This window comes from Heterocephalus glaber, unplaced genomic scaffold (assembly GCF_053883595.1).
Source record: "Heterocephalus glaber isolate CG9 unplaced genomic scaffold, H.glaber_assembly_v1.0 deba00001452, whole genome shotgun sequence".
NCBI lineage: Eukaryota > Metazoa > Chordata > Mammalia > Rodentia > Bathyergidae > Heterocephalus > Heterocephalus glaber.
Window position 1 is genome coordinate 4,595,719 of NW_028258302.1, and position 12,680 is coordinate 4,608,398.

The 12,680-nt window shown below is 40.3% G+C and overlaps 1 protein-coding gene across 37 annotated transcripts in view; it reads right to left on the bottom strand.

The window, feature by feature from the left end:
* Macf1 (microtubule actin crosslinking factor 1) overlaps positions 1-12,680 on the bottom strand; it is a 354,064-nt gene that overhangs the window by 25,655 nt on the left and 315,729 nt on the right. For all 37 annotated transcript variants that reach the window (XM_087215006.1, XM_087215007.1, XM_087215005.1 and 34 more), the window contains 10 exons: positions 11,619-11,792; positions 8,846-9,001; positions 8,557-8,763; positions 8,308-8,427; positions 7,167-7,336; positions 5,687-5,846; positions 3,899-4,093; positions 3,430-3,558; positions 2,350-2,493; positions 1,712-1,900 (listed from right to left, as the gene is read on the bottom strand). In XM_087215006.1, the coding sequence (XP_087071132.1) occupies positions 1,712-1,900; positions 2,350-2,493; positions 3,430-3,558; positions 3,899-4,093; positions 5,687-5,846; positions 7,167-7,336; positions 8,308-8,427; positions 8,557-8,763; positions 8,846-9,001; positions 11,619-11,792 (1,644 nt within the window). The remainder of the gene's footprint in view (positions 1-1,711; positions 1,901-2,349; positions 2,494-3,429; positions 3,559-3,898; positions 4,094-5,686; positions 5,847-7,166; positions 7,337-8,307; positions 8,428-8,556; positions 8,764-8,845; positions 9,002-11,618; positions 11,793-12,680) is intronic.

The window sequence follows — 12,680 nt, forward strand, 5'->3', positions numbered from 1 at the left end:
TGCTATGTAGTTCAGGCTGGCCTTTGGCTTGCAGCAATCCTGCCTCAGCCTCCCAAGTGCTGGTACATGTGGGTGCCACTATGCCTAACATAAAAATGGAATTTTAGAGCCACTTCTAGCTTACTTTAAGTCTGGACTTCAAGAGGTAATGGTGGGCTGGGGATTTAGCTCAGTGGTTCTGGCGCCTGCCTCGCAAGTACAAGGTACCGAGTTTGATCCCCGGTACCAAAAAAAACAAACAAAAACTTTCCTTCTTAAGAGGTAATGGTGCTGGAGGTGAAGAAAAAGATGTGGAAATCCAGTTTATAGAGGACTCCTAAAGCTGCTGGACTAGATAAATCTCAGCAGTTTGAGAAGTGTGCCAAGAATGGAACTTCAGAGAACACCAACGTTAACAAGTACAGGAAGAGGGACTAAGAACAGTTAGAGAGATTAAAGAAAAAAAAGTAGAAGGACAGTGAAGTCAAAGGAGTTTTAAGAACAAAGAGCCAACTATGCCATATGTCCAATAAGACAAAGAGGAAGACGTGTATGGAACTGTGAGGTGGTCTGATGGGGTGAAAGGTAGACCACAGGGGCCTGTGGATTGAATGGGAACCAAGGAGAGAAGACAGGAATGCGAAGCCTTGGTGGAACATGAGGGAGGCAACAATGGCAGTAACTTAAGGGCAAACAGGGTTGAAGGAACATCTCTGAAAGCTTCAAAGGAAGAGTACACAGAAAGGGAGAGCTCAGAGACAAAAGGGGACTGTGGGGATAACTTATCTAAATGAGGACTCACCTTGACCAAGAGGAGGATGACCTTGAGATTACGAGTGTAGGTGTCAACATAGGTAAATCTCACCAAAGTATAGTGTGTTCTCACTTGCCAGAGTAATTTTCTACACAAACTAAAAAGGCTATATTGTCCAAGAGTAAAACTAAGTAAACTAAGTACATCCAAAGGAAATTACCATGGTTAAAAACTATACTTGCTTCCTAAGGACAAGCTATGAAGGTAACGTAACTGAGCTTTCACTCATTGTCTGGTGTGATGTGTCAGCTTAGCCCTTCCTCTCGGCTCAGGGAAGAGCTCTTTCTGAAGTCAGGTGTAATGAAGATAAGCCCTTGGCTCCAAGGAGGGCCAGTGGTGTGCATGCCCTGTGTAATCTCCTTGAGTGTGGGTGATACCTATGAAATGATGGAACAGTTACTCCTTTGATTACATTTCATTATATAAGATCCTGTCACAGCACACTGGATAGTTTTTCCTGTTGGTTTTGAAAACACAGTGAGAGGGCTCTGTGGTTATGACCCAAGGATAGCTTCTAGGACAGTGATGGGAAACCTTTTAGAGCTTTCAATGGTACAGCCTGCTGTGGCAAGTGTGCCGTAGGTTCACCAACGTTGCTCTAGGGGCTGAGAGCCACCAAGAAGATTGATAATTCAATCCTACAACTGCAAGGAACTGAGAGAACCTGGAAAAGGGCCCCAGACTTGACGCTGAGAACTGCAGTACTGACTGACACCTTGATTTCCGCCTACTGAGATTCCTAAGATGACTCAGCCAACTGATGACTGGACTCTTAACCCATGGAAACTAAGGTCAGAGTGAAATGTTTTAAGCAGCTAAGTCTATAGTAGTATGTGAAGCACAATTAAAAAAGGAGTGCACAGTGCAAAGGAAATGGGCTCCATGACTGCACAGAAAACACCAGTGAGGTTAGGATACCTGATGCTCAGCGATAAGGGCTTTAACTCTATCAATATTCTGAGGGATTGGTTCCTGATCTCGCTGAATGAGGGTGGTCTCAGCCCACTGGATCCATGCCAGAAGTTCTTCCAGGAGCTCAGCATTAGCCACCAGCTCTGACAAGGCAGTTTCCAGGCGCTGCTGGTGTTGCTTTGCCCATGTCAGGACCTGTGGAAAGAGAAGAAAACCATGGTCTCTTTTGGTCAAGCACATCCCTTGTTCCAAAGCTCCTTTTCATCTGATCTGCATGACTTTTTAGAGGAGAGACCACCCAAGCAGTTAAGAGGCTTCTCTCTTACTCCAGTGAGAAAATTCAGCTAAGAGGTACAACAAGCAGCCAGTTCTCCTATGAGTAGATTCAGTACATTCTAGTACACATAAGACTTCCCAGGAAGGAGGAAGCAAAACACACAATGTGTCTATCTGAATCACACATCACTATACCAGTACTATTCTTCCAGACTGCTGCACATTACCAAGACATCTTTACTAAAACGCCAACTTAAATTTTGTTCAGAAATGCATAATGAGTAAAAAATTCTGTATCTTAGGGAACAAGAAAGTTGTGTATTATTTTATTACTACAATCTCATATCCCTGGGTATATGGTGACTCACTTCCTCAAAGCGAGCTCGGATGATTGTGATCCAGTGTTTGATGGTCGTGATGCAGTCAGGATGGCAGACAGCCAGGATCACTTCTCCCATGGCTACTGCTGCATTCACATCCACTCGCTTTTCTTCCACTTTCTTCATAAATTCCTAAACAAACAAGATATAAAATCAAACACTAGGGCCGGGGATTTAGCTCTGGTTCTGGTGCCTGCCTCATAAGCACAAGGTCCCGAGTTAGATCCCCGGTACCAAAAAAAACCCAACAAACAACCAAACACTAAAGAAATGTACTCTGTCAGCACTATTCTCTCACACTAAGAGGGGAAAGAAATTTCAGCATATTTTTTTCACTATACATTGGCTTCTAAAAGCTTGTATGTAGGTGTCTCTGTATTTTCTTTTCCAGTTCTACAAGATGTGGAAAGGTGAAAGGTATTCTCAAAAAAGACACAAGGAACACAGAGGTATGTCCTTTTCTCTTCTGAGTTAGTTTCTCTCTTTTAAAAAACCGTATCTTTATTCCTTTCCACATTTATAAACATATTTGTCTTGGAAGAAATATAACGAAAGCTATAAAACACTACGATATTTTTTAAATACCCATATCAGGATACAATGACAAAACTAAGACTAAAATCTCTGGGTAGGTAACATGGAAACAAGAAAAGGAAACAGCATTTCCCACTTCATTAGGGCAGACTGAGGCCCCAGGTAACGGGTTATATTCTACAGCTTGGTAAGCAGTTCTTGGAGTCAGACCAAGGCCCAAAGCTAGAAATGTAAGTCAAACAAAGGGGAGAAGGAAAGAAAGGGAAATGGTCTGCATATTCTTTCTATAACAGTATGTTATTTTATTTGTTTACAACCAACATGAATCACTTTTGGAAACATTAATTATGTTCAAGGTGTCACAAAAACCACCATTCACTTCCCTTCTCATTCCCGCTAATGAATGCCCCATTCTGATTTTGCTCCTTTTTATACGAGGCTTGCTATTTCCAATCAAACCCTGCTTTTCTGTGTGGTGGGTCAACCCTCACTGTGATGCACAGCACAGGTCGCTGAGCCCTAGGCCTAGATTACCTTATGAGTATCAATGAGAGACTGCAGGGCTTCTGTGTCATCAGGAAGTGCCCCCCGGAAGCGAAGAGTTTGCTCTGCTTCAGAAAGCCACTCCAATAGCATGTGGACTGCGTCTCGAAACTCTTCAGCCTGAAATAACCAAGGATTATTTGGTTGGACCTCTCTCTGAAGCTGAGGTCCTAGACTTGGGGACATGCCAGGGAAAGGGTCTGGGACTGAACTCTTTAGTCTATCACAGGCAGTTCCTGCCCTGGTCAAAGCTCCACCAAGGTTATCTTTCATTTGTAGTTCTTCAAAAACCAGCTGCACTTGTTATTTCTCTAATGTTAATGAATATAAAAGTCCTGAAGAACATTCAGAGCATCAATTTTTTACTTATGTTCAATATTGGCTGATCATCATCATAAAGAAACTAGAACAAATATGCCCAGATTCCCTGGCTTGGGTTGGCTCCCAAAATGTCTCTTACTTGTTTTAAGGCCTGCTCGAGACGGCTTTGCTTGGAAACGGAGAGTTTACAAACAGTGTCCCAGCGAGTGCTCAGTTCCTGTAGCTGTCCTTTTACCCAAGTGGTGTCATCTCGACTATTCTCTATCAGTTCTCTACCTGACCGCTTCAGGACCTGAACAGTTCCTGTTCGCTTTCCTAGTTCCTTCTGGAAAACCTAGAAAAGTAGACAGGAGAAACAGTCTGTCTTATAAATATTTTGTTTGTGTTCAAGCAGTAAAACCACAGAGAAAAGTAATCATTTCCTTGTTAGGATCTAATCATGTGTCTTTTTTATCCACAGAGACAGGCAGAATGATATATAAGAAATAAGATGTGGGTCAGGCATTTATGAGTTGCATGACTCTGGATAACATTTCAACTCCTGGTTTCCTTATCTGTAAAATGGGAATAATTATACTAACATTTCTAAAATTATGGGATCTACACATGAACACACCTGAAACTTACAGAATAAGAATTTGATAACAGGAAACAAGGAGATCTTTTTTTCAAATGGGAGAGGGGAGAAGAGATGGAGGGAGTGGGGAGGAAGGGAAGGGGAAAGGGATTAAAAAAAGAGACAATTGAGGGGCCGAGGATTTAGCTCAGTGGTTCCGCCGCCTGCCTCCCAACCGCAAGGTGGATCCCAGAGTTTGATCCCTGGCATCAAATAAAAAAAAAAAAGAGAGAGAATTGAGGGAAAAAAATGGAAATACAGCTTCTGTGAATGGAAAGGGAAACAAGAGCTGGAGGGAACAGGGAGGGGTGGGAGGAGGAGGAGGAGAATAAAGAATTAAGATGTGTTATGTACATGTACAAACTACCTCAGATAAATGCAATCATTATGTACCGCAAACATCTACTAATAAAGAAATTAAAACGTGATATAAAAAAGAACTTGATATAATTTCTAGATAAAGTTGAATACTTTGTGTTGAAACAGGAGGATATATTGTGCAATGCAACATGACAGGTGTAGGTTACATTAAATAGTGCCAAAAAGAATGGTGAGCATGGTGTTAGGTTTCTTAGGTTCAAAAGTGGTTTAAAAAAAAAAATCTGTAAATTCTATTTTAGGTGTTAGTGGAACCTTAAGGGTCTCCTCCTGAATTTAAATTCATTTTGTGACTCAACCAAGACAAACAGAAAGAGAGAGAACCTCAAAGTAAAAGTTTATACATTGCCAAATCTGAATTAAACTAATTTTGGTAAATTCTTTGTGACTGATGCAGAATCTCAAAAAGTTTAAACACAGAAAGCAAGGAGCCACGGCAGCAAGGAGAGGATAGAGAGGAAGTGGATAGGAAAAAGAATTAAAATGTATTATGTTGCAGGGAATTTAGCTCCGTGGCACAGTGCCTGCCTGGCAAGCACAAGGTCCCAAGTTTGATTCCCAGTACTGGGGAAAAAATAATGTATTATGTATTAGTAGCAACTCCCCATAAGGACTATTATCATTATGTGCTACAAAAACGTACTAATAAAAAATAAAGGGCCAGGGATGTAGCTCAGTGGCACTGCGCCTGCCTAGCAAGCACAAGGTCCTGAGTTCTATCCTCAGTACTGAAAAAAGAAAAAAGAAGAGAAAAAAACCAAAAAACCCAACAAAACCAAACCTTGGGGGAAAAAACCCAAGAAGCTGCCTCTCAGCACAGTACAGCCTGTTAGTCTTTCTTTCTCCCCTAGTTGGTTAACAGAGACCAAAAGGCACACAGAGGTAGAAGATCCATAGCTTTGGCTTCTATGAAGCCTCAATGTCGCTCTTCACCTTGTGGGCATCCATGAGATTCATGACGAGGTCAAGGTCCCCATGCACGGGTTGGTCCTCTGCCAGCTGTGGCTCTACCTTGTACAACCAGTCAACCAATGCTTGCAATGCGTCCATGAATTGGCCTGAAAACAGCAGTGCTTCTTCCAACTTATGCTGTCTGAGAAAAGAACAAACTCCACCATTTTTAGGGATTCTTTCTTTTTGTTGAGACACAGCTTCACTCTGTGGTTAGGTTGGCCTAGATCTCCCTATCCTCTATCCTCAGCCTCCCAAGTGCTTGCTGGGATTACAGGTGTGCAACACCAGGCCTCGCTTTAGCAATTCTTTATATGAATAGCTCACAATTCTAACTACTGAAAAGGAATACTGCTTGAACTCTACATAGTGACTTCATGTTAGAACAATTAAGAGTAAAAGGTGACTGAGAGATGCAGACATTTCTTTTTCCATACAGACATTTAAAAAAAAATTTTGTTTTGTGTTGTTTTTTGAGACAGGGTCTCACTATGTAGTTCAGGATGGCCTTGGACTCTCTATGTAGCCCAGGCTGTCTTTGAACTTGCTGCAATCCTCCTGCTTCAGCCTCCCAAGTGCTGGGACTACAGGCTTGAGCCACCATGCCTGGTTTCACAGACATTTTTAAACCACTCTTTAGAATGTATTAAGCATAGTACAAGAGATGGGTATGGATGCCCCTGGAATCTTATAATCCAATAATAAAGGACATACCCTAACAACCCGAGGTCTGTGTTAATTACTTCATAGCTCCCTAAGCAGAAAATGACAGTTTTGGTAATGGCCTGGAGTCAGGAGTTGAACTCTTAGCTCTATATCATTTGTGTGACCCTGGCCATCTCTTTACCTTTTTGAAGCCCAGCTGCCTCATCAAAAAAGGTAGAACAAACAGTACATAGAAATTGTAATATTTAGCATAACATAGTGGTAGAGTGGATGAAAGTGTAACATAGGGCTAAAGTATATAGGTTCAAACCCCAGCTCTGCCACTTAGCTGAGTGACCTTGAGGGAGTTAAGAAACCTCTTGTGAACATTTCCTTATTTATAAAATGGGATTAAGAATAGTACCTACCGCACTGGTTCTGAGCTTTAATTTGGAAGCACTGTTTGGAACATACTCAGTAGTAACCCCTAAGGGTGGTTACTGTTATGCTTAAATGTATAAAGAAAATTGACAGAGTGCCTGACACAAAGTGAGAGTGTACAAAAAAATAAGTTATTGGTGTTACAAATTTGTGATTTATAAATATTTAGTCATGGAACTTCTGTTACTGTTGGCATGATTTTATAGGCCTCTCCCTTGCTAATACAGTAAGGTTCAAGTTTAAAATAAGAACTGTAATACGCTTTATTCAAATAACACCATAACAGTGAATTCATGATGCATGAACTTTATCATCACTTTAAGTCTTTCAGTTACTTTTGGCATGCTACTACCCTAAAGGGGGCATTCATGCTCACCGCTCTACAGACTTGCCACAAACAGTATCCCATTTGTCTCTGACTTCTCCCAGTAAGTTGTCAAGTTTCTGCGTATCATCACCAAGCAAAGTCTTCTCTTTCAATGCTCTCCCAGTTCTAATTGTAGTATCATACACAGGCTGTTTGCCACCAAGAGTTTTCTGAAACTCCTGTTTTCAGAAAGAAAAAATTAAACATATGATAAAATAAACAAATAAAACGATGTTAAAAAATAAATGTTACAAGGACCTGGGTTCAATCCTAGCACATAAAAAAATTAGATGAAGGGCCAGGGATTTAGCTCAGTGGTTCCGCTGCCTGCCTTGCAAGCGCAAGGACCCAAGTTCAATCCCTGGTACCGCCCCCCCCCCAAAATTAGATGATATCTTAATTTAGATCAACAACAAAAAATCTGAGTTTTCAGATTAGAAACCAAATACAGCTGGATGTGATGGCATATGTCTGTAATCCCAGCTACTTGGGAGGCTGAGGGAGGAGGACTCAAAATTCAAAGCCAGATTGGGCCAATTAATGATACTGTCTAAAAATGAAATAAAAAGGGAGTGCGGATGTAGCTCAGTGATAAGAGTGCTTGCCTAGTGTGTGAGGCCCTATATTTAATCCTTACTATTGCAAGAAAAATATACAGCATAAAAAAACTAAACCACACTAAAATTAACAATAACCTATCCTAAGAATTTCTTAATTTTGTGTTTATGCAATATACAGCAGTACACAGCAATTCTAAAAGCCTATAGTTTCAACTAGTTACTCCTACGACCGCTTTGCTTTTACTGTTACTTAAAAGAGCAATGTCACGGTTAGACAGCACCTAGATATAAATCCCCTTGGGGGGCTGGGGATTTAGCTCAGTGGTGCTGCTGCCTGCCTCGCTAGTGCAAGGTCCTGAGTTCAATTCCAGGTGCCAAAAAGAAAAGGAACCTTGGGGCTGTGTCTGGAGGTGTAACTCAGTGGTACAGCACTTGCCTAGCATATGCTAGGCCCTAGGTTTAATCCTCAGCACTGAGAAAAGAAAAAAGGAATCCTTCAACATCTTGTATTTAGCTCTGATTTCTAATCTTAAGTATGCTATAAGCTTTAATGAATATCAGCTCAGCACTTAAGAGCAATTAAGTTTTACCTTATGCTTAGAAAGCTGAAGTTTAATTTTGTCTGGGTCATTGGATATCTCCAGTTCTGAGTCTAGGTGACTCTCTGCATCTTCTAGCCAGTCAATCAACTTCTTCCAAGCTTCATGGAACTAAAATTATATAAGAAACATGTTGCAACAGGAACAAATAAACTACACAATCCATTTATGAGAACCATCCCAGAAACTCAAACATGCAGCCCAAGCTCATTTAATGAATTAACATCTTTTATAACTTACTTGTTTTGCCCGCTTCCTGGCATCATCTAGTGATCGTCCTCTTTCAATAGATCGCTGGACAACTTTCTCCCACCGAGACTGGACACTAACTAACAAATTCTTGATCAAAACAACATCCTGTTTTTGGCTAAGAAACTTTAACTGATTCCCTGTTTGATCCAGCTCAATGATGTGGTCTCGATGGGCATTCACTTCATTAGCAAAAACCTGAGGGAACAACATTGCTCTTTAAGATAAGAAAAAAAACTACTCCCTTTAAAAGGAAAGTAACACCATGAGTCGTAGTTACCTTGTGCTCTTCCATCTGGAAAAGGACAGTGTTTAAAATCAGGCTGGGAGGAGAAGCGATGTTTAAACTCTGCTCTGCTAGAGTGAGCCAGTTGATAAATTCTTGTAGGGAATTCTGGAATTCTGTTGCCAAGTTGAGGGCCTCTTCCAGCTTTAACTGAATTTACATATAAGACACACAAAAAGAAAAAGTGCGAAATTCAGGAATTATAGCTTCAATAACAAAAGCATGAATTGTACGCCAAATGAAATGACCTCTAAATAGGAAGCCTCATTTAGCCTCCAAACATGCCTTGTTTGTAAAGAAGTGGACATTTTAATGTTACTGTTTGAAACTGAAACAACTGGATAAGAACTCTGTGTAGAAAAACAAAGTGTATAATTAGCAGCTAAGTTTCTTTCTGGGACATGTAAGAACAGGCTAAACTATTCAACATGTGTACATGAACAGACCATTGTGGGGAGAGCTGCAACCTGCTCTGGGCAGGTGTCAGTTTCTTTTAATGTATTTTTTTGTGACGTAAAGATAGCTAAATGAAGTGCACACGGCTGTAAAGAAAATATCCACTGTGGTGCTGTCTGAATATGTTTTCAGAAATATGGCACACAAAATGCCTGGGTCTCAAATGTATGCTTATCCCACCAGTAGAAAAGGTAATGAGAAAAATTACAACAAAAACTGGGCAAAAATCTAATACCACTCTATGTAAATTTTCAGACACTTTGATCTAAATCAGAATGGCAAACAAATGGCACTCAGGACAAATGCTATTAACCAGGAACACACTTCAGTTCTAGAGTCCATAAACTCCATCCTCAGGGACTTCCACCCCCATGATCACTTTTTCTGCCAGCTCAACCCCCAGGCAGGCAAAGCAAAACAAACAGGCTGTTAAAAATTTATATCCAAGCTGGACCTGGTGGCACATGCCTGTAATCCCAGCACTCAGGAGGCTGAGGCAGGCAGTTCACCAAGTTGAAGGCCAGCCTGAACTACATTATCAAGACCCTGTCTCAAAAAATTAAAAAAAACAAAAACAAAAAAAAACAACACAAAAAAACCAACCAATCAACAAAGAATATATCCAAGCTGGGTACAGTGGTAAATGCCTGTAATCCCAGCTACTCAGAAGGCTGAGGCATGAGGATCAAAGTTCCAGGGGAGCCTGGGTAATTTATGAACTTAGCAAGGCCCTATCTAAAAATAAATATACATATTGAAAAATCTGGAGACTTAGTCCAGCACTCCTTGGGTTCAATCTTCAGTACTAGAAGGGGGAAAAATATATATCCAGAATATGTTAAAAATGAATGTATTCATAGAAAAAAATTCAAAACATACACCAAAATGTTAACTGCTATTAATTCTAGCTGATTGTATTAGATTATGATTTTTATTTTTCTCTTTGTGCTTTTAGGTTACTTTTGTGATCTCTCAAAAAACCTTTGGCTAAAGGTTACAAAAACGCACAGGGCTAGGAATGTAGCTCAGTAGTAGAGCACTTGCCTCAAATGCATTAGGACCTGGGTTTGATCCCTGGCACTGGGGCTGGGGGCAAACAGGAACTACACATTTTAAACAAGTCAGGTAGAAAATGGAAAGTAAGGTCGACCTTAAATCTGTCATAGAAATTAATATGCTCCAAGTTCCTAGCAATATAGCAATGTACAGTTTAATAAATGATTTCATAATCCTCAAATGTAATGCTCCTACAAAATCAGAAACAGCTATCCTTGACACCTGGCTTTGCTTGATCAGTTCTGATGATGACCAGCTAAGTCTTAAGGCATTCTGCCCTACTCTTAGGAAATGTCTTGATTATGAACCAGAATCTGCCTCAATTTCTCTAGTCTCAGTTCTGCATTCTGCCTGTGCAGGACTGTACACAGGTTAGAATATACTCATGTCCTTTGGCCATTCTTCATATTACAATCACCCAACCCCATGCTAGAAGGATTGAATGAAATTAATGCTTCTCTCAAAATGCTCATTTATATGTGTGAAATTCTGTCTTATGTCCTTCTGCTCATTAACTTCGTAACAATAGGGTCCATTCATTTTTTGTTACCACTATAAATTAGCACAGTGTCTGGCACATACTTCTAAGTAACTATTTATTGAGCAGTTGTGGCCAACAGGTTTGCATGCATACTTCAGTCAGTCTGACTAGCAAAAAACAGAGTAAAACTCTGTACTCATTAAAAAACATTGTTTTTAGGGAAATGTCTTGATCTTGATTGCTTTTCTCTATTATACGGAAGAAAACTTGATTTGGGGGGAATAGTGGGAAGTCCTGTAATTTACTTCTCTTTCAATTTTTAGTAAATTTCCATGCACACTGTACTTATACTAGAAATTAAATTCCTTGTGGAAAATTATTAGTCACAATCCTTACATGCCCTGTTCCCACCCTCCTAATCCCAACTCACCAACTCCAACAAGACCTTGTTTTAAGCAGTAACACAAATGGGTTGTTCATACGGGACACAAAGCCTATCATTGGAGAGTACTAGGCAGTAACATCTTAACTGGTAGAGAAATAATTATATAAGCAGTTGTCAGTAGAAATACTCATCAATGCATATTGACAAGGATGGAAAGAGAAATAGAAAAGATAGCTGGAATAGTATGAAGACAACTCTGAGGGTATCAGGTTCTACAACTTGTTACAATATACCAATCTTTGAAAAACCTTCATTGAAACAAGATGATAATTAGACTACCATTACTATCACCAAGTAAATTGTTCAAATACAGTGTTCGGTGGCAATACCTTTCTTTCCTCCATCTTGCTGCTGACCACATGCCATTTCTGTTCCAAGAGTGCTACACTCTGTTCCGTCTTTGAGCCAGACCCAGAATCATCACGGCTTAGGACCATGAGCCTGCCTTTGTCAAGTAGCTGATTGTAAGTCTCTTCCTTGGCTTTCAACTGGGAATACAGTTCCTACAAAAAAAGACAAGAAAGATATCAGTACCTATTCTCCAAAGACGCTAACTCAAACTTCACCAGTACAGTCTGGAAAAGCCCAGGAAGGTCTCATCTTCATTTAAAAGTTGCTTTTGTATTCAGTTCAACTGCTGAATATATCATTCTTCCTTGATACTAAAATAATTGTCACAAGCACGTAGAATAAAAACATTTAGGATCAAAAATGACACAAATAAACCACAATAATTTATTTAGAAATCATATTGTCAGCCAGGGATTTAGCTCAGTGGTTTTGCCACCTGCTGTGCAAGCGCAAGGAGCTGAGTTCGATCCCCGGTACCAAAAAAAAAAAAAAGAAATCATATCGCCTTTTGTTCTGAGTTTTGTTTTTTTTTTTGAGACAAGGTTTTGCTGGCTTTGAACCGGCAGAGATCCTCCTGCCTCAGCCTCCAAGTACTGGGATCACAGGCATGCACCATGCCCAGCTTCACCACACTTTCTTGAAATACTGTCAGAATCTCTGATTTCCCTTAACTCCACTGCATAGTGTTCTTAAATACAAACATACCTGTGCTACATATTTATCTTTTTTTTCTGGTAATGGAGACTGAATTTAGGGCCTGGTACATGCTAGACACATGCTCTACAACTAAACTATGTGCCCATCTCCTTATCTGTCTTCTTGATGCATCACCTTCTGTTTATATTATTATGTCGACCAGACAGGTCAACTCAAAATTTAGCAACTCACTTGTGCCCTTTTGGCTGACTTGCTCCAGTCACTACTGCCACCCATGGTATGGTATTATAGCCGGTAGATAAGCAGCAGTGCCCAAGTGTGTACTATATGTTGTTGGTAAAAATGAGCTCCTTTTTAGACGCTTAGATATATACATCCCTGTG